Source organism: Benincasa hispida, chromosome 10 (assembly GCF_009727055.1).
Source record: "Benincasa hispida cultivar B227 chromosome 10, ASM972705v1, whole genome shotgun sequence".
In the NCBI taxonomy this organism is placed as follows: domain Eukaryota; kingdom Viridiplantae; phylum Streptophyta; class Magnoliopsida; order Cucurbitales; family Cucurbitaceae; genus Benincasa; species Benincasa hispida.
In genome coordinates, this window is record NC_052358.1 from 21139740 (window position 1) to 21161274 (window position 21535).

At 32.3% G+C, this 21535-nt stretch overlaps 2 protein-coding genes and 1 long non-coding RNA gene across 7 annotated transcripts; 1 reads left to right on the forward strand and 2 right to left on the reverse strand.

The window, feature by feature from the left end:
* Window positions 1–3148: 3148 nt before the first annotated feature.
* On the reverse strand, window positions 3149–6345 carry LOC120088429 (triacylglycerol lipase 2-like). Of its 2 annotated transcripts, none has more exons than XM_039045718.1 (9): window positions 5846–6345; window positions 5589–5664; window positions 5334–5474; window positions 5152–5262; window positions 4436–4579; window positions 4313–4353; window positions 4087–4166; window positions 3892–3987; window positions 3149–3710 (listed from the first exon to the last, which is right to left on the reverse strand). In XM_039045718.1, the coding sequence occupies exons 1-9, from the start codon at window positions 5863–5865 to the stop codon at window positions 3391–3393; spliced, it is 1029 nt and encodes a 342-aa protein (XP_038901646.1). In that variant the 5' UTR covers window positions 5866–6345; the 3' UTR covers window positions 3149–3390. The 2 variants fall into 2 exon arrangements, with proteins under 2 accessions (XP_038901646.1, XP_038901645.1); XM_039045717.1 differs by having other exon boundaries at window positions 5589–5693.
* A 6623-nt stretch (window positions 6346–12968) lies between these two features.
* Window positions 12969–17309, reverse strand: LOC120088430. Of its 4 annotated transcripts, XR_005484921.1 has the most exons (9): window positions 17049–17309; window positions 16798–16870; window positions 16302–16366; window positions 15839–15948; window positions 15064–15392; window positions 14830–14947; window positions 14434–14503; window positions 13688–13985; window positions 12969–13600 (listed from the first exon to the last, which is right to left on the reverse strand). XR_005484921.1 is itself a non-coding variant. In XM_039045719.1 (5 exons), the coding sequence occupies exons 1-5, from the start codon at window positions 17163–17165 to the stop codon at window positions 15137–15139; spliced, it is 621 nt and encodes a 206-aa protein (XP_038901647.1). In that variant the 5' UTR covers window positions 17166–17309; the 3' UTR covers window positions 14714–15136. The 4 variants fall into 4 exon arrangements, 1 of the variants encoding a protein (XP_038901647.1); XR_005484922.1 differs by lacking the exons at window positions 12969–13600; window positions 13688–13985; window positions 14434–14503 and adding an exon at window positions 14584–14599; XR_005484920.1 differs by lacking the exons at window positions 12969–13600; window positions 13688–13985; window positions 14434–14503 and having other exon boundaries at window positions 14714–14947.
* A 1077-nt stretch (window positions 17310–18386) lies between these two features.
* Window positions 18387–20977, forward strand: LOC120088676. The gene is made up of 3 exons (XR_005485005.1): window positions 18387–20443; window positions 20536–20622; window positions 20737–20977. It is a non-coding gene; the product is annotated as an uncharacterized LOC120088676 (long non-coding RNA).
* The last annotated feature ends 558 nt before the right edge of the window (window positions 20978–21535 follow it).

Below are 21535 nucleotides of genomic sequence, written 5' to 3' on the forward strand. Positions count from 1 at the left end.
AAAAAAAAAAAAAAAAAAACAAAAGAGGAAAATTAATATTAATGCTAATATTTTTTTTTTTTGGCTTCTGGTGAACGAGCTGTTACGTGTGTCAGCCAATAAGAAGTTTACATGTCAGCTTTGTAGTTTTCAAAACTCTACAGGCAGCAGTTTTAAATACGTGTAATGGTCTGATTGGCTGTCATTGGTTGCATTTGCATCACCTGGCCCAGTTAATTTTACTCTCTATTTCCAATTTACTATTTTTTATGCCAACAATTCATTCATTTTCATATTATTAATATGGGTTTATTATCGATATTTTTATTATATGGCAGAAAATTCATCCAACATAAAAAAAAATAATAAACATCAAAATGTCATTAATATATATAATATAAATAATAGACATATTTATTTATTTGAAAATAATAAGATATTTATATACTAATTTAAATTTATTTTTAAATTTATTTGTTTTTATAATTTTTCTAGAAATATCTATCCATATTTTAAACCTTAATTATAGGTAAGTCAAGATAACAAACATTTTTTTTTAGTTCAATAATTTAATTTGTGAGATAAAGATATCGAACCACATCTTAGTTAGAAGTATGTATTTTATTTAGTTAAATTATGCTCATGTTATCAAAATTGTTTTAATTCTCAAGGACCTTTTGTTATGCAATCTAGTTTACATGGTTTTTTTTTTTTAATTTTGAATTTGAAATTTAGAAATTAAAATTAAAAAGAAAAACTTTGATAAATATAATACTCTAGGCTACAAACTCATTTTTTTATTGAATTAAAAAAATATATATATATATGATATAACGTACGAAAAATTTAATGATATTGTAAAATAATATTATACATTATATATAACATAAAATGTGTTCATAAATTAATTAATGATAGTGAAAATTTAATCTAATATTTAGTTATAACTAAAATTATTTATATTAAAGTAAGCTTAGTTAGGTGGTAATTGACATGCACTACCTTTTTTGAAGTTAAAAATTTGATTCTCATGTCTGAAGTTTATGTACAATAAAAAAAAACTGCAATTATTTTTTTTTTTACTTCCTTTGAATTATGAACACTAAGCAAGCATAACCAATATATTTAGGAATCAAAACCACACATGTATAAAGAAAAATACGACTAATCTTTTCTTTTTTTCTTTTTTTTTTGTAATACGAAAAGCGAGGTACGAGGATTTGATCTTCTAACTTCAACGACGTGTCAAATATTTCTGAGTTATGCTCATGTGGCTAGAGAAAAAAAGGAAATAATAAGGCATATTTGTACCTACTAAATTGAATAATATATTTATACTTAATTGATCAAACTTTACTATTTCTTTTCAAGTAATTGAAAAATAATGTCATTGACCCACTTACAAATGTTATACGACATTTTCCAATTTAAGGTCAAATGTTCGAATCTTATACCATACACCTGTATTCTTAAAATGACATACCACATTTTTAAATAAAGTCATAAATCATCATACTTTAAGATTTCGCATACTTTAAAAAAGAATTCTCATTTCTTTATATATTTATATATATTTTACGCTTCTTAACTCACAAATTTAATTATTAAATAGTGAGAGATTTGCCATTTTAAGTCTCTAATGGAATAAGGTAGGATAAAATGTACGAAGCTGATGTCTATTTGTTCTCTGAAGTTTTAAAATGAATACTTTAATTCTATGTTTGAAAAATGGTTCTAAATGATTAGGACTATTTAGACTGTTAGTTGACTAACGTAAAATTATGCAGCTATTAAACAATGAGTTAGCTAGATTATTTGATAATTTTTATTAATTTAAATTAATGATGTGAATCTCTTCTTTGAAACTTTAGGAACCAAATAGACATAACTTTAAATCTAAGAGATCAAAAATGCATTTGCCCCACAAAAAGATCAACATATACCCCTAAACTCTGTAGGGACATATTATATTAGATATATAATTAAAATTTTAAAAGTCCAAAAACTTAGTAATGACTAATCTAGACTAATATGACAAAGATAATATTTTCATGTGAGGTTTTCTTTTCTTCAACAACTATGAGTGATCCAACTACAAACTTTAGAATGGTGATAAGTGTCTCGATAATCCACATACATAATAATATTTTTTCCATGTGAAATTATGCTACAATTAAATAAAAAATTGACAAAGCTAGAGACTTAAAAATTTTTAACGTCCAAATAAGCACTCGGCAAAATAATTTGTGAATCTCTTAAATAACTTGTCCAGTTAAAAAAGACCCCCAAATTACTTCAGTTTAATAATTATACAAATATATATTTTTAACTTTGAGAAGCTCAAGCAATCCAAAACTTGAATCATAAGTTTCATAAAGTACTCTTCAACTTCCATACAACACAGCCTATGAGGTTCTAAAAGCAAGAAAAGGACAAACCTATTGGGTGCTTTATCATTCATGCATGAAGTAACTACCTAGAAGCATACATAAAAGCACATTTGAGACTTCCATGAAATAAACAAAAAACACCACCATACATTATATGTGATTAAGTGATTGGCATTCAATATATAAGAATTACAACCAGACAAGCCCAACTAACCAGCTTGGTGAGGATGAAGAAGCTTGTGAAATGTTTCAGAAAGCTGAAGAAAATGTTGGCGTCCTCACATGGTAAGAAACGCGAGTTCGAGACTTCGACTTCAACTTCGCCTCCATGTGCCATTTTCTGTGAAGAGCTCTTCCTGCCATCGAAAAGAAAAAAGTGTTACAGTGCAGTTAACAGTGATGTCGATCGCAATCCTCTCGTGGCAGCTCATATTGCAGCACAGAGTCACTTCAGTCTCAGGCCAAACATCTATCTTTGAGCGATAGAGGTCAGTTTCCTCATGAACATAAATGATGCTGCTGTTTTAACTCTTGTATTTCCTATGATATAGTATCTCATTTAGAAGAAATCTTGTTTAAATGTTGCCATTTTGCTAAACCCTTTCTAGTTGCTTCACTCTTGTGACGAATGATAATGAAGAAAATGATGTTGTCGGTTAATATGTGAGAGCCATAAAAGGCCACTGTCATTCCCTGTCTATCAATGAGTTCTCACTCCAATATACTGTCAGTACAACCAAATCTCAAAGTTGAAAATCAGGGCTGAACACAAAGGTGTGTGGATGAATGAAAGCTAACATTAACAGCAATAATCCAATCACAAAATCTTGGTACAAGAGTTTATTTTCTCCTTTTCCATCATTCTTTCTATGGTTACATTAGAAGTTACAATGTAAAAACCACCCGTATCATCTGTCGACCATTGCAATATCAGTCATCGTTCTACAAGTTCATGACACCAACGATTAAATGCACTTACATAATTGAGTATAGACATGATATTCACATAACATTAATATCTTCATTGAAGCTTAAAGAAAGCGATTAGAGGATCATACACGACTTGCTTAGCATTTTCGCCCATGACAAAATCAGCATGAGCATAGTCTTCTCTAAACTGAACTACAAGCTTATCTCCGTCGTGATCTTTGAGGTTATCCAACAAAAGTTGAACATCATTGACATCGGACAAGGCATCAGCCCCTCCATAGCTAAGAAAGAGAGGAAAGTCATTAGGAATGCTTGCCATATTGTACTCTGGAGGAGTTGGTTGCCCATAGTGTTTCATGTTTTGAATTATGTCAACGTAGTCGTACATTGTTATGGTTCCGCTTCTGATCACTGCCCATAATCCCCAAAACAACATTTGAGCAGTACAAACTTTGGAGTATACTTTCAAGTTTAAAACTTAAAGCAAAACAAAAACTAAAATATACTCAAAGCCACATTCTATGTCCATAAAGCATTTGGATTTTTTGGATAAATCAGTCTGCATTTTTATAACAAGAAAATTAATCCTTACTCTGAGACAGATGAATCATGTTCTTTGTTGCCGTTGGTTGAGGCTCATGGGTTAGGAAAATTTGTGAGACAGAGGGATTGAGACAGCAGTTCTGGCCTATAATTGCAACAAAAAGTTATATTATTCGAGTCAGCAAGAATTTCTCTCTAAGAGCTAAACTAGGTAATAAAATAATGAACTAAATAATATTCTAACCTGTGAAAGAAGTCAATAAATTGACACAATCAACACCTGGTTTTGCACAGACTTCAACGAGAAGTTGAATTCCAGCCTTCCTGTTTGTTCATTTGAAGTAAGTAAAAATATCTTGCCCATAAGAATCATCAAAATAGAGAAAGTACAAGAGCTAAACGAACTAGTAATTTCACTGATCTTAATAGTTTCCTTAACAGAGGAGAAAGTGAAATGGTTGCATATTTACCCTCTTGGATCAAACTCTTTGACACCCAACCAGAACAAAACCTGTGGCGACGCGATAAAAGGAATGGGTAACACAACTTAATTCAACAGTAAGAACAACACGTGAGAGGAACAAAGATCATACCTCACCAAGAAAGTTATCTGCAGCATTTCTTGCAATTGGCGAGGTTACTTTACCCAAATGGGCAATTGGGCTAATTAAAGCAGCTGATCGTAACATGTCTAGCAATTGGTGTTTGGAAAATGCTGCAAGGGCAATCAGTGTTCCCTTCAAACCAATAACTTCTCCATCTCAGTTACAGACATACACACATTCACAATTCCATAAAGATGCCAAAAAAAAAGAAAAGAAAAGAAAAGTAACACTTAAAAACCCCTTATCACTATTCCATATTTAAAAATTAAGCTTATAAACATTACTTTAATTAGTGTCTTTGTTTTGTCATCCAATATTCACATTCTACAATGTTTTCAAAAACCAACTCAAGTTTAGAAAAAAAGAAATAAAAAACTTGTTAAGTTTAGAATTTGACTAAGAATTCAAGGGGGTGTTTGGGCCCCAAACTTCAAATTGGCAGAATGGACTATTATAGTCCACCCCATGTTTGGGGTTCCTATTATAATAGTTGGTGTTTCCAACTATTATAATCTACAATTAACTACAATATTAAAATTGTTTGCATTTCAAACATAGACAACTATAACCCACATATTATAATAACTATTAACTACAATAACCAACTTAGCGCCTAAACATCCCAAGTGTTACTCAAAGAAATGTAAAAACTATAGCAGGCATAAATTTAGAAAACAGGAAACTCAAACAGGGCATAAACTAACCAATGAGTGTCCAACATAGTGCATCTTCTGCCCAGTATGATCATGAACATATTGGAGTGTGGCAGGCAGATCAAAAGCCACCAATTCATCCCATGACCAGTCCCAGAATCCCTAAATTGCAACTCAATGTCACATATAGCAACAAACAAATGAAACTGAAAATAAAAGAAATAAGCAATTACAGGATCATCAGGACCAAGTGACGTGTGTCCTTGACTAAATTTAGTTCCACGAGTGTTTGCAAGCCACACATCAAACCCTTTATCTGCCAAAAGAAATGCCAGAGAACTTTCTGGAGGAAGCATCAACCATGTCACCGCATCCTTCCCATTACACAAATTTTGTAAAAAGCAATCCATAAGTTCATCATTTTCTCAGTTAGAATCAAAACTTGCAAGCCAGAAACATAAAATGACACCAAAATCACAACTACCGACCATTAGAAGCCCGTGCTGTAGCAGAACTGGAGGCCCATTGGCTGAATTCGTCCGCCCTGATGGAATCCTCTGCATGCTGAGAATAAACCCATCACTTGTAATCACCTAAAAACCCCAAATGAAGCTCATTCCGTGAATCAATTGGGCATTTCAAAGAAAAATAGCCAAACACAAAGAAGAAGAAGAAGAAGAAGAAGAAGAAGAAGAAGAAGATGATGATGATGATGATGATGATGATGATGAAGTAGCTATATTACCAAATGTTCTTCACAAGCATAGTCGTGAGGCTCAACTAAAGATTTACAGATACCATCGACAGACCCAGGTTCCAATGCAGAAACCCTTTTGATTCCAGCTGCTAATCCACAGAACAGAAGTAAAAGAACGATGAATTTGAAGGGATTGGGTGAGTACATTTTGAATCATGGTGCGACTACAGAAGAGTTTTGGAATTTTATATGGACACAGAATCAGAGCGGATACAAACAGAAATTGAGCAATCACATGAATTGGTATCCGCTTCCGCCCATCAGAAGCCATTGATCGAGAGCATCTAGTGGGGCCGACACATCGTCCCATTGTCAAAATTAACATTACGCTGGAAGGAAAAGCCTAGCTTTCGTCGCCGACAAGATTCCACAGTTGAACAAGAAAACTCATAGGTTGCTTCGATGATCATTTCAATTTCAACTCAGCCCCCATTTCCGATACAAAAGATGTTTGGCGATTTGAAATCGCGAAATGTGATGGATCGATTAGAAAATTCGTCGTACGTGTAAATTTATCTTTATCTTTATTATATTCATGTAATAATCAATACAAATTTATCATCATAAATGCCTCGATTCATGGTTCGATCATGATTTTTTTAATGCTTGGAGCTTGTTTCTAGTGAAAGAATTTCGGTTATTATTATTATTATTATTATTATTATTATTACTATTAGTTAATAAAAAAAGAAAAGAAAAGAAAATTCGAGTATTGTTGAAAGAAAAAGGCCAAACTCAAACTTAGTGTTGTTTATTTATAGAATAAATTTAAACATAGTGAGCTAAGCTGCAAAGTGAGCATAGCTCCACCATTCGGCGAACAAGTTTGTTGAGCTATAATTATGTTAGTTTTATAGTTTAAAAAAAACGGTTTGTTGAGTTATAATTACGTTAGTTTTATAGTTTAAAAAAAAATTAAGAAACCGGTAGATATTATTTCATGGATATAGATATTAAATAACTGACATTTGAATGTCTAGATTTTAAATGTCAGTATTTGGATGTGCATGATAATTAATGTTTAGAAGTTATTTGTGTTCAATTCAATAATTTGTACATAGAATCTAAAAGTAAATAATTACTTAACTAAATGTAAAGGACCAGTTAAACTTAACATTAATTTATTCTTATTATGTTAATTAATTATTTAATTAATAAATAAAAAATACTTTTTAATTAAACATAATTAAACTAATTACTAAAAATAATTAAATTAATCAATCAATTAATTAGAATATTGATAAGTAACAATAATAATTTATATTAAATAGTTATGATAGCATAAAATATGAATGGTAAAAATATTAGTTGAAATTTATTAAGTATAAATAATATATTTATATTTAATAATTAATTAAAAGTAATAGTAATGAATACTTGATATTAATTTATTAATTAATTAAGCTATATTTTTATTGTTAATCTCTCAGACATAAAAATTTCACAATTTTGCAGGGTATTAAAAAATCCATGTCATATGAGTTTTAAAGTTCTCTGATAATAATATCTCGGGTCTTAAAAAATGGAATTCTGTGAAACAAACCGGATATTAAATATCTATATGAAGTCCCAAGAGAAAATGTGTAAAACAAACGGAGACTAAAATAATAGAAAAATTAATGTGAATAAATATTTTATATACTTTTTTTAAAATATACATGAGTATAAGACTCAGTTTCCATACACCATCAACTAATGTCACTAGATAGATCGCCTAACTCTATAACATTTCATGTTAATGAAATTCATAGGATACTAAATTGTAAGTAGTCACACAACTGGTATAATTTAGTAAATTGCCACCATGAATTTAACTTAATAGTTGAGATATCTATGGTCGAAATTTCAAATCATCATGGGATCAAGGCATCAAAGCAAAGACAGTGCAACAAAACCAAAACAAAGGCAACAAGATAAGACCGAACAGAACCAACACGTAAACGCAAACTCACAAACCACTAGGGAGAAAGCCAGAGAAAAGAACCCAAAACTCCACAAACTAGGGACAATAGCAAAACAAAGAACAACGTAAAGTTCAAAAAGAAAAAACATCTATAAACACACTAGATAAGACCAAGAAGATCAACCTGTCAAGAAGCAACACGAGCATGAATCGTAGAGATCATAAGGTGAACCATAGCGGACATCGACCTCGATCGACCTCCATGCAACAGCCGATTATGTTCCTGCCATTCCTGCTAGATGTAGCTGGACTAATAATTAATAATTAATAATTAATAAACACTTTGGCCATCCTTAATGGCCATTGGCCAACCTAGGTAAAACATATGGCACTCTCTCAAAATGTTAAGACTATGGTTGCACTAATAATAATAATAAATGATTTGATCATTTTTAATTTATACGGTAAAATTTTAATACATTTTTTTTAATGTAAAAGTTACTTTATTTTTTGAAGAGTTATAAAAGTTTAAGCAATTTATAAAAATATTGACATGTTTCTTAGTCCTTTGTAGTGATGATTGATGCTCCAAAAAGAAATAATTTTGATAATTTTGGAAATTTTCTTAAGGAACAAACGTTCATATTTCAAATAATTTTTTCTTATAGCTATTTTTCAATATTATTGTACGACAAAAAAGTGAATCCTTTAAAAAAAAAATTAAATAACACTTATATTATTTTAAAGAAAAAATATTGTTCAAAAAATATTTTGACAAAAATGAAATAGATATGGATGGTTGGATTTGATTTATGACCAATAAACATAACTTGTCACGGACGGGGCGGGATGTCATTCTCCATCCTCTTAGAATTTTTACCGTAAAAAGCCAATTAATTTAAATCAACCAATTTTAATTAAATAATTAACTTTATCACTAAATTGTTTATTCTGGTTAGTTTTATATGAAATTTTGAATTTAAAGATAAATTATTCAAATTTTGGCTTAAAAAAGCTAATTAAATTTTTTAACAGAAAAAAATATAAATCAAATTATTCACATATATAATCTAAATTTAAACATATTCATTATCATTCCCAATAAATAATCAAATTTAAAATTTAAATATAATATTATTTATATAATAATAATAATAATATAACATTAGATAACTATACTAAATAAATATGTAGAAGCTAATTGGGGTGGGGACGGGGAACGGGGTGGGGTCGAGCCGGGAAATGCATTCCCTGTCCCCATCCCGTTTAGCTCACGGGGATTTTTTCCCCATTCCCTCACCCATACCCTGCCTAATTGGGGAATCCCCGCCCCGTTCGGGACGAGGCCCCGCGAGGCCCGTCCCCGTGGAAAAATTAAACATCTCTAACAACATAATCATAAGTTGGCCCACAATTTAGACTTATATGGTCTTGTCAAGTACATTCCTAAGTTAATGTTGAGTTATAATTTCTTAAAACATAGAATATATATCTTTTTAATATTCATAGTTCTTTTTTTTTTTTGTCACGTCATAGTATTCATAGCAAAAACATCAAGGAGGTGTTTGATAAATGGGTATGAGTTATTGAGTTGGGTGGGCATTTATTACCCAGGTTTGTTAAGCTCATAAAGAAAACCTATGGATTATTAAAACTCTTTTTTACCCACTAAAAACTCTCATTTTTTATCCCCTCAAAGACCTTTTATATTAATAGGGTTGTTTTCAAAACTTAGGGAAATAAGGTTGTTTTGAAAGAGAAATATTGTTGTTTTGCTAGAAGTCGAGGGTTGAGGATTTGATTAATGTAGAGGTCGAACGTTGAGAACTCGACAAACAAAGAAAAACTTGAAAACAATATGTATAAAGGGTTGTCGAAGGTTGAAGTTTCGACATACATAAGTCAAAACTTCAACCCTCGACAAGTGAAATCTCTTTAATTTTGTGATGAGGATCTCGCTTTAGAAGAAAATCTCGCTAATTTTGTGATGAGGATCTCGCTCTAGAAGGGAATCTCGCTAGAAATGTGAGCTGAATCTCACTGGTAAGGTGAGCATCGCTAGAAAGACAGTTTGTTAAAGAAATGCTTGATCTCGCTCATGAGGATCTCACTCATCCTAATCTGATTTTCATTTCAAATTTGGTAGCTAATTTAATAGAGTTTTTGTATTATATTACATAAATATTTTTTTCCAGTTCATAGCTTACTTTTTAGTTTTACAAAAATTTGATATGATGATTTGGTTCATTGTTTTTGTTGGATTCTTCCAAGGACCGATCTTATCTTATATGTTCAAATTCATTCTACTGTCATTTTTGTTGGTTCATTGATTTGGTTCATTCTACTGCCATATTTGTCATATTTGGTTCATTGTTTTTTTTAGTATTTCTATTTACTTGACCTTACTATTTGTATTTACTTGACTTTACTACCAACGTGGCTGCTACTCTTTAATTAATGAAGTTAAATTAATTTCACTCTTTAATAAATGCACCCAACTCTCTCCAACAACCACTTCTTTCTTCTTCTTCTATTTATAGATGACTTCCCACTCATACTTTTTATATTTACATTGTCTTTCTCCACTATGGGTGTTAAACCTTAAAAAATGTATGCTTTTGTTGGTTACTCTTTAGTTCAATTTATTTTTTTTTGTTGGTTACTCTTTAGTTCAATTTATTTTATTTTATTTCTAATCTAACTATCATTATTTTGTATTTCTTGTAGGGTCCAAACTAATTGCACAAATCATTCCTAATTAGTTTGAGGAGATTTGTTATTTTGAGGTTTAGAGTATCTCCCTTTTTTTAGGACTTATTTTTTTTTATTTTTTATTTTATGAAAATATGTTATTTGTTAATTGTTGGTCACATTTTTTTGGAATACTAGTTCACAATTTCTTTTTTTATTAATGATTGGCATTATATTTTTTAATCTGATACTTCTCAAATTTTTTATGAATTATGGGTGAAATAGTACTATGTAATTTTTTTTATCTAATAATACGTTCATTTCAATTCTTTTTTTTTTTCCAACTTCAATAAGAACATATTCTATACATTTTGGTGTGTTATTATCAAGCTAGTTTCAAGATTAATTTTAGTATGTCTTACTATCGTTTCACAATCAAAATTGATTTTTTTTTTTTAATTATGTAATTGTAACGATGTTATTAATATTATAGCCAATGTTTAATTTTTGAAAAATATAGTTTCTAATTGGTGACATAAGAATTAAAAAAATATTGTACACCAATATTCATATAATCGGTTCACCAAGTTTTGAAAGTATGGAAAAATGCATATTTTTTTTCTATATACATCGTTTTAACACATCTTTCGGTGAAAATTTGTTGTCCTAGGAACTAAGAGTATGACAAGTTTTTAGAAGCTGTTACAAATTGTTTATAAACCAATATAGGGGAAAAAAAATAAGAAGAATAAGAAAGAGAGAGAGAAGAAAAAAAAAAAACCCACTAGGCCCTTAAAAAGACTTAACTAAAATACTCTCAATCCTATCCTTAGGAAAAAAAAACCCACTAAGCTCTTGAAAATATGTATTTTTAGATTATTATAGGTACATTGGGAAATAACACTATAAATCTAAACTATAACCCAATATGGCCAATACCGACGCTTGACATCGTTTGCTATTCTTTCTTAATCATGAAACATAATCCGCCAAATACCTTACCCTTTCAGGAACAACTTGTGTATCCATTTCCCTATAAAGATGGATACTGTTGAAGACCTCTTTTCGATCATGAGAATTATTTCGCACTCTCAAATACAGTTGTTCATAACACTAACCACATTATTGAACAACTACCGAAGGATAGAGAGACAACCGACATATGCTAGACACTGCATTAGGCAATTGACCTTCTTTCGTCTAATTTACGAGAGTGACTTGGCATGTCGTGAAAGCACCCGAATCGATAGACGTACCTTTACGATTCTATGTAATATGCTACGGTCGACTGGTTGTTTGGAACCAACAAGATGTAAGGACGTCGAAGAGATGGTTGTGATATTCCTACACATTCTTGCACACGATGTCAAGAATCGAGTGGTACGCAGAAACTTTTCGAGGTCTAGTGAGACAGTTTCGAGATATTTCAACGCAGTTCTTAGGGCAGTCTTACAACTTCACACTGTTTTGTTAACAAAACCAGAACCGATCACAAATACATGCACCGATGGAAGATGGAAGTGGTTTCAGGTACAAAAAGTACTCAGTTTTTTATATGAATACGTCATAAATATGCATGCAACGATAGATTTTTTTATAATTCATTCTGATCACTTGAGAGAAACAGAATTGTCTAGGTGTGCTAGATAACACATACATTAAAGTGAATGTTAGTGTCGTCGATCGACCTCGATATAGGACGAGAAAGGGAGAGATTGCCACAAACGTTCTTGCGGTGTGTGATCAAAATGGAGAGTTCGTCTTCATTTTGCTAGGGTGAAAAGGGTCTGCAGCCGATTCAAGGGTTCTTAGGGATGCGATTTTGCAACCGTACGGATTGAGGGTTCCAAAGGGTACTATAATAACCGTATACATTATTTAAACATGCGTACATGCCACAACACATGTGCATGACATTTCGAAACGTGTATAGGATACTATTACCTATGTGATGCTAGATACCCAACACTGAAGGATTCTTGGCGCCGTACAGAGGGGAACGATACCATTTCTCCGATTGGCGTGGGGCAGGAAACGCACCGATAACTGCAAGAGAATTTTTCAACATGAAACATTCTTCAGCAAGGAACGTTATCGAGCGAGCGTTTGAGTTGTTAAAAGGGCAGTGGGTTATTCTTAGAGGAAAATCATTCTACCCAATACAAGTCCAATGTCGAACAATAACTGCATGTTGCCTTATTCACAACTTGATCACAAGGGAGATAGGAATTGGTGCAATGTTTGACGTGCCCGATGAGGAGAATTCTGCATCAGTTGGTCATGATGGGGATCATATTGAATTTTTTGAACCATTAGAGGAATGGACCAATTTCAGGGATGACTTAGCGGTCGAAATGTTTAATCAATGGCAAAGAGCATGATTATTCAATGTTCATTGCTTACTTTTCTTTTACTACTGAATGGAATTTAATTATGGAACACTCCAAGTATATCGTGAAAATGTTTTGTGCCAAGACTCTGTGTGAACAAGTTAAATTGGAACATATAATTTTAGCAGTTTATCCTTTGTTTGTGCATGTATTTAATTTATAGCATCTTTTCATTCAACAAACATATGCATCCAACATAAACATGTATAGTCGAAGGTGGAGGACGCTAAGTTGGTGGAAGCTCTATTATATTTGGTGGAGACCGGTTGAAGGTCCGACAATGAGACATTTCGACCAGGATACCTACAACACTTGGAGCGAATTCTGCATGAGAAAGTGCCCAGGGGAGCACTGAATCAGAACACCATTGAGTGCAAGGTGAGGAGTCTGAAGAAACAATACAACGCAGTATCAGAGATGTTAAGTCAGTCGGGGTTTGGCTGGAACAAGGAGTTCAAATGTGTCCAGGTCGAGAGGGAGATTTTCGATCTTTGGGTTCGGGTAAGATTCTAGAAAAAAAAATGTACGGGTACGTGTTATAATATAAATATTAATAATGTGTATGTGTATCAATGCAGAGTCATCCCAATGCGAAGGGGATATGGAACAAGTCATTCCTACATTACGATGACCTCTCCACCGTATTTGGGAAAGACAGAGCAGTATGGCAATCAAGTGAGGACCCATACGTGATGGTGACGAATGCATTCAGAGAGCTTGAAGATGAGGTTCGACTTAGATCACAGGACTGTCACGCACCTGAAGTTCGCCAAACAGAATCACCATTAAATTAAGATGAAATAGATGAAGAGTCAACAGAGCAATCTACAGGTAGAGCGAGTATACCTGCCAAGTCATCTCGAGGCAGTAAGAGGAAGAGACCATCATTCCAAGTTGAAATGATCGACATCATGAGATTGACTGTTGAAATGCAGAGCACACACATGAGTAGACTTGCATCGTGACAAAAAGAGAAGTATGAGCTGGAGTTCGGGCGTCGGAAGTAGTAAATGTCATATACAACATTGATGACCAGGATGAGGATGATCAGGTCACCCTTATTGACCTTATTGTCACAGACATTCAGAAGACAGGTTGTTTCCTTACAGTACCAGAACACGCACGGAAGAAGTACTGCCTCCGTCTACTAGGAAGAAACATGTAGACTGATCACACCCCTATATTTTGTTTATAGTTCTTTTGGATAAGAGCAAATGGATGATGGACTGTCATGTCGAAATGAATGATAATTTTTGCATACGTCATGACATATAATTTTTGTGTTTGTATTATGATACAGATATTATAAGTATCGAAAAGAACATATATTTTGTGGATTTTTTTTGGAAACGACCACATGTTCGGTCGGTTCATATTATTTTTGTGATCTTATGAAAAATGTTACTGTACTACATCACATTCTCACCATCATAATCAAATGAAAGGTAATTATCCTACGTACAATTTCAATTTCAAATATACTATCTATATTATATAAAAATAAACTGTATGATATGTGAAATAATAAAGTTAAGTTAGCAAGATTCAATATATATACATACAATATACCAATTAGTAATTGGAATAATTACCTTCAACATATATACAAACATTCAATATATATACATACAATCTGCATCAGATCCCCAACTCAACTCAACTCTGCACAACAAACACAGATATAATTATCAACTCAACTCTGCAAACAAACACAAACAATTTAACTCCCCAGATAATAATTACCAACTCAACTCAACTCTCTACTTTTATCACACACCAAACACACCCTAAAGATCACATAAAACTCATTAACATCTTCTACACTTTGTTGTATACTTTGAAAAGCAGAAAGATGGGAGCAAAAGTAGAATCAAAGATGAAGAATGTATTCACCATCCCTGTTATCTGTCCTCGAAACTAAGGTAGGGTGGGAGTAAGAAAAACTTCTACATCCCTACACTATTATTGCTTGAAACAAAGATTGTCACCTGTTTGAGACAAATTGAATACAAAGATTTGGCCCTCATGCCAATGAAACTAAGCTTCCTTCCAAAATCACAAAATTGTGACTAATAATGTCAATGTGCTTGATACTTCACAAGTTACCTAATGAAACAATTTTGAAACAAAAATGAAAACTTCTATTGTTAAATAAGTTTCCAAAAAAGAAAATTCTCATTTCCTTTATATTTTCACTTGACAAAAGAAGAATGAGACTTTACCGCTGAACAGTTAGATCCCTGAATATGGTGACAGAAGCAAAATTTAAGAACATTGCGCCATTTCCTCCTGATGCTATTGATCGGGACTGGTGACTTTCTCCCGCTGTTCTTGTGCTGCAGCATCTTTTGGAGTTTTGTTCCGTATTTGGCTGCCACTTTCTTGCATCCCAGCTTTGCCCAATGATCTCCTAAATGGAAAGTTCATCTCTTTAGGTTTTAGCCTCGTGAGCAATGGCCATTTAGGTTTAATCTCCCCCAACAACTTCATCTGCTCTCTTCTAAATTGCTTGTTTGCATACCGTTTTCCACCTCGCCATCCCAAACAATATCTGCACAATCGAATCGGATAATGATAAATTGAGAGAATGGAGCAGGGATAATAGTTCAGATAGTGGTGTATTGAAATTCAGAATTCAACGATTGAAGGTCTATTCTCATTCTCCGTGTCTCGTTAGGTTTGTGAAAGTCTCACATCAGTTTTGTAAGTCACAAAACGTTTTTAACAAAGTTATATTAATAAGAGACTGAAGTTGCCAGTTTATCAGGGAAAATGAAAGAGAGATAATTGGCATTTATTATCACAAAAGAGGAGTCATATCTCATTCTCTAACAAGTAACAACTACCGGTGATCGTCTCATCATAGGAAGGATAGACTATTTTTCTTCATTTTATCGGCCCCAAAATAGTGAAACTGTACGTCTCAGCAAGTTTAAAGTCCACATGAAAAGGAACATAATGGGCATCATAAAAAGAATTTAGCAAGCAGAAACAGACCCAATAATCAAACTAGTTCCAGCAGTAGCAAAGCAAGCAGGCACGCTGATATTTCCCGGATTAACAACCTTTTTAAGTTCAGAATCCTCAAGTTGATGTTTTTTCCTCATCTGCAACAAAACAAAAATGAAGAATGTGAATCTAACCATTATTAATGTAAGGAGACGGCATCAGAACAAGAGGATTCAAGTGCAAAAGAAAGAAAGGGCACACAAAATGCAGCACACAAATAGTTAAGACTAGAATCCCCTTTTCAAATTTTCAGTACTCAAAATGAAGCATAACCGTGCATATACTGGAAGAAAAATGGATGGAAAAAGTGCTTGCACGGTTGTACTTAGTTGCCATTAACTTCCTTGAAATAAGAGAGAAACATCTTTATAACGGCACTCAAACAACAACTCAAGGCTATGCAATTATGTTTGGACTAAAGAAATAAACACATTGACACGAGAATGCTTACAGCTTCCTCAATAGATTCAAGCCTTCTGTCAACTTGGATGTCATGATAGTGGCGTAATGTGTACCCTGCAGCAGAATTAATGAAACCTTAAACTTCTGCTTAGCTCTTAGGCATACAATCACACACCATTTATTGACTCCAACAAACAAAACCCAATAGTTCGTGGTAATATTTCACATTGATCAGAAGAAATCTCCAATTTAAGGAAATCAATCCTTTCCCATTCATTTTATTTGGATTTTGAAATAGAATGTAAACTGAAAGCATTTCTTAACAAAAAAGTTTCAACGTGTATCCATCACAACTTCCAGTTTATATGGAGTAAAAGCTACAATATCATAATAAAACAAATAATCAATATATTTTTGTCAAAGAATGAGTTGAGAAGATTGAATGCATGTTAACCTAATGCTCAGTCTCTTAGGCCTATTGGTTCTGTAACAGTACAACGATAATCAAATGCAGAAATTAAAGGAGAAACTACAAGAAAACTCACCGATCCAGGCAGTTGCAACTGATGCAACAGAAGTCCCTACTGTAAAAACCACCCTGTGCCTTTCGAACACATCCTAACAACACACAAGACCAACCCCACAATGTAAACAATGAAGAACAAGGGCTTGATAACATTACATCTTCCAGATACAATTAAACAGAGAACGCCCAATGAAAAACGATTATAAGAACACCGGATTTCTATAACCTAGAAGAAACAATACCAGACTCAAAATCCGAAAATTCAATCACCTTGGTGGAATAGAAAGTATCCTGAACGGCCGTCCATGAATTTACGGCCTTCCTCTTCAACCTAGCAGCCGAAATCGAGCCTACAATCGAAGTTCCTGAGGCCTTTAATCGCTGCATAGTGCATTCTAAAGAGGTCGATGTTCAGATTTCCAGATTGAATACTCTGAATTTTGACGATTTCCTCCTCAGAATTTGAGAAGACTTCGATTCTCCAATGCTTTCTTCCTTTACAAGAATCCAATTCCCCATCGTGGATAACCGGTCCGCCAAAAGTTGAAACTTATAAAAATTTTGGGCCAATTTGCAAATCAGCCCATTAAACAAAGTTTACAGTTAGGTAAATAGGTAGGGATGAAAAAAAAAAAAAAAAAAAAAAAATTCCATGACTGGAGATGGAGTCAAATTGGAGACCTTATTCGGGTCTGTTTAAAGATGGGGCAGGAACGGGAATGGTATCCCGTCCCAAATCTTGACCCATCCCGATTATATATATATAGGTTTTTTAGACCTTCTTTAATTCTTATTCTGGTGTTTGAGATAGGAAGTTAGTTATTATAGTCTTACATTATTATAATTTGATTATAATAGTATGTATTTGAGATGTACGTTATTTTTATTTAGGTTATAATAGTAAGTATTTAAGGTGTAAACTATTTTAATTTGAGAAAAAAACAATAAATATTGGAGAAAGAATAAAAAAAAATGATGACAGTAAAAACTCTAGCAAATAAGAGTTTTAAAATAGTGTTGATTATAGTTAATTCAAAGTTTTAAAATAGTACTTAATAGAATAAGAGATGATTATTATAATTTGAGGACGGTACTTGTCTCAAACACCTCCTTATAATCTAAGTCCAAAGTTAAATTACTCAAATATTCCAAATTGAAGCTCAAACTTAAACCCTAATCTATCCTCTTGACCTTAGTCCTTATTTTTTTCATACTATTAACTTTTTTTTTTTTTTGTCTGTCTCCACCACTTTCTCTCATTCACCTGTGAACACCAACACCCAAGACCCAAGTTCGTTTGCCGTCAATCTGCCCAGCCGCCGTCCATTTGCCCACCGTGCGCCGTCGAAGTCACAGGTCGTGGAAGCCCAGCCGTTGTTGTCGCCATCGATTTCAAGATCTGTAGTCGTCGAACTGTGTTGCTATCGCCATCGTTCACGTCTGCTCACCCACGTTTACCTGCCATCTGCTGACTTCAAGATCGGAAGGTGAAAAATGAAAATTATTTTATTTAATATGTTTATTTATTTATGATTAATATAAAGTTATTTATTTATTTTTGTTTATTTATTCATTTAGATTTATTTATTTATATTTATTTATGTTTTGTTACTGTTTAGTATTCGAGTATGTTAATATTATGTTTTATTAAAGTTTTAAAAACTTGTTTATGTTTATTGATTAATATAATTTTTAAGCGTTTAATTTGCCTGGTATCAAAAATATCAGATTCCAAATATAACACCAATTTCACCTAAATTAATGACGATAATTTGAATGTCGATGATTTTGTTATTCTTGATGAAGACAATGAGAATGGATCTTTGAAAAGGAGATTGATATCGGTTGTTTGGAACCATTTTAAGAAGAAAAAAATAAATGAAGTAGACAAGGCGGTTTGTAATTCTTGCAAATGATATTAAGATATGCCCCTATAAAGGACAAACAATTCCTATTGATCTTGCAAATGATATTAAGATATGCTCCTATAAAGGACAAATAATTCCTATTGAATCCTAACAGAGAGAAAAACAACACATTGGGTTTATATAACTTCGATCAAGAAGCTGCAAAAAGAGTATTAGCTAGAATGATAATCAAACATGAATATCCCATCTCAATAGTTGAGCATTATGATTTTAGGGAATTTTGTAATGTCATCCAACTATTATTTAAGATGGTGTCAAGAAACACATAAAGAAGGAAATTTTGAAAATTTACGAGATTGAGAAATTGAAAAATTGAAAACCATGACATTGTTGAAAGAGATCTTGCCCTTACAATAAACATGTGGACTCCAAACCATCAAACAAAAAGTTAATGGTTGTCATTGCACATTTTGTTGATGATAGTTGGGTTTTGTAAAACAAAATAATTAGGTACATCTATTTAACATTCTAGAATATTTCATTTCTATTTATTTGTACGTAGATTGATTTTAGTTTTCCATATATGTGTTATGTTAGGTTTATATATGTCTCTTCTCTACACACTTATGAGATACTTCACGAAGAAGTAATGGAATGTCTCTTAGATTGAAATATTGATTGAAAATTGTCATCTATAATCGTAGACTATTGTAGTACAAATGATTCATAGTTAATATGCTTGTTGATAGTTTGTCTGGAAACTTAATCTTTGATGGGAGTTTATTTCATGTGTGGTGTTGTGCTTATATTCTGAATTTAATTTTGAAAAAATGAGTTGGCAATGATAGGAGATGGGATTGAAAGAGTTTGTAGTAGCATGGGTTTTTTAGTACATACACAAAGAGAGAAATTTGAGGAAACTACTCGTCAGTTGAAGTTTATGATGATAGGATGTTGAGTTTTGATTGTCGTATCAGGTGGAATTCTACATTTTATGTTAGCCACTACATTGAAGTACAAGATTTTTTTTTTATCAATTAAAACAATGAGAATCAAAGTACAAGTGTTTGCCTTTGGATTAAGATCAAGTATTAGCAAAAGAGATGTGAGAAATTGAAAATATTTCATCAAGTAGAAATATGTTATGGATCCTATTGCAAATCTTTTTTCCCCCAAAGAAATTGTAAACTGAAGTTGGCTATTTCTAAATGGACGAATTTTAGCTTTCAAGAGGCAAGAGACATGGCTTCAAATATGATTTCAAAGTTCGATAAATATTGGAAGAAAATCGATGAATGGCTATAACTGCGAGTTCTATTTCCCTATAATTTATGGAGATACTTTTTCCCTTGAGTTTGGAAAGGATTAAACAATTTTGTTTAGATTTTGAGAAAGAATATCAGTTGAAGCATGATAGGGAAGATGATGATTCTCACTCTAAAAATTTAGATGCAGCATCAAAGAATATAGAATTTAATGATTTTAATGATTATGATTTGTTTGTATCAAATTCCAATAAGATGAATTAGAAGCAATACTTTGATGCATATTTAGATGAACCTGTCTTACCCGATCATCTGATTTTGACATGTTGTGGTGGTGAAAATTGAATGGGATCAGGTATCCCATTTTACAAGAAATTGTTAGAGACATATTAGTCATCTCGTTATCTAGTATTGCAGATGCTTTTAATACCTGTGGTAGGATTGTAAGTCCATATTGTAGCAAACTTCATCCGAAGACAATAGAAGCTTTATTATGCATTCAGAATTGGATTGCAACTGAAGTTTTTGACAGGTTTGTTAGTTTGTTTGTGTTGTGTAACCTATCTTTAACATTTAATATATTAATAAATATTCTTTTGTATTACAAATATTTGACAACATAAGGTACTAGCATGGGAAAAAATTGTTAAACATTTAGCAACTCTTTTCAAAGATGCAGATGACTATGATGAAGATAGAGTAGTGACTGAGGTACGCTCAAGGATTAACATTATTTTTTTTATGACACTTTCTTGAGTGGTTTTGTTGTCTACTTATTTTTTATGACATTATTTGTTAATTATATTTTAAATATGGAAATAATAGTCACAACTAAGGACAAGATGATGTTGAGAAAGGAGATAAACGTAAACATAAAGGCATTGATGAAAAGAGAAAGACGGGCAAGTGTATAATTGTGGTTGTTGTATAAGATTTTAACTTTATTTTACTTCAAACTTTTATTCAAACTTTATTTGATATAAGTTGTAAACTTATTTCATGGATTTGTGAGTTTGGGAATTAGGTTTATTTCATGGATTTGCTTCTATTAAATTTTATTTATTTATTGTGGACTGAGGAAATTCTAAATAAAGTGACTCAATTTTTTTTTTTTAAAAAAATATTATTACATTTATGAATAAAGTGAAATATATGAAAATTCAAAGCAAAAGATATAACCATTTATATAGGGAATCCCTGCGGGCAATTAACAAGAGAATCCCCACAGAGATTAATAAGGAAAATAGGGAATGGCTCCTTACCCCGTCCTCGTCTTCAAATAGCACGGACGAAGGCGGGGATGAGGGTAAATTCCTCCACGGGGACGGGGAACCCCCTCCCCCCTTGCCTTACCTTGGCCCCGACCTCATTGCCAACCCTACTTATTCTTCAATTAAAAGCAAAACATTTTATGTCCTAATAAATAAATAAAATATTTATATGAAAAAAAAGGCTTAAAATTTACTTCCAATAAAAAAATTTAAACACTTCTCAAAAAGAATATGTTGAACAAAGATGTTATATCTTATTTAGTTTTGTAACTATTTTAAATGTTAATTTCTTTTTGTTGCACTACGTTCAAAATGATTTTATCTTTTATATATATGTTTTTATTTTTTTACCA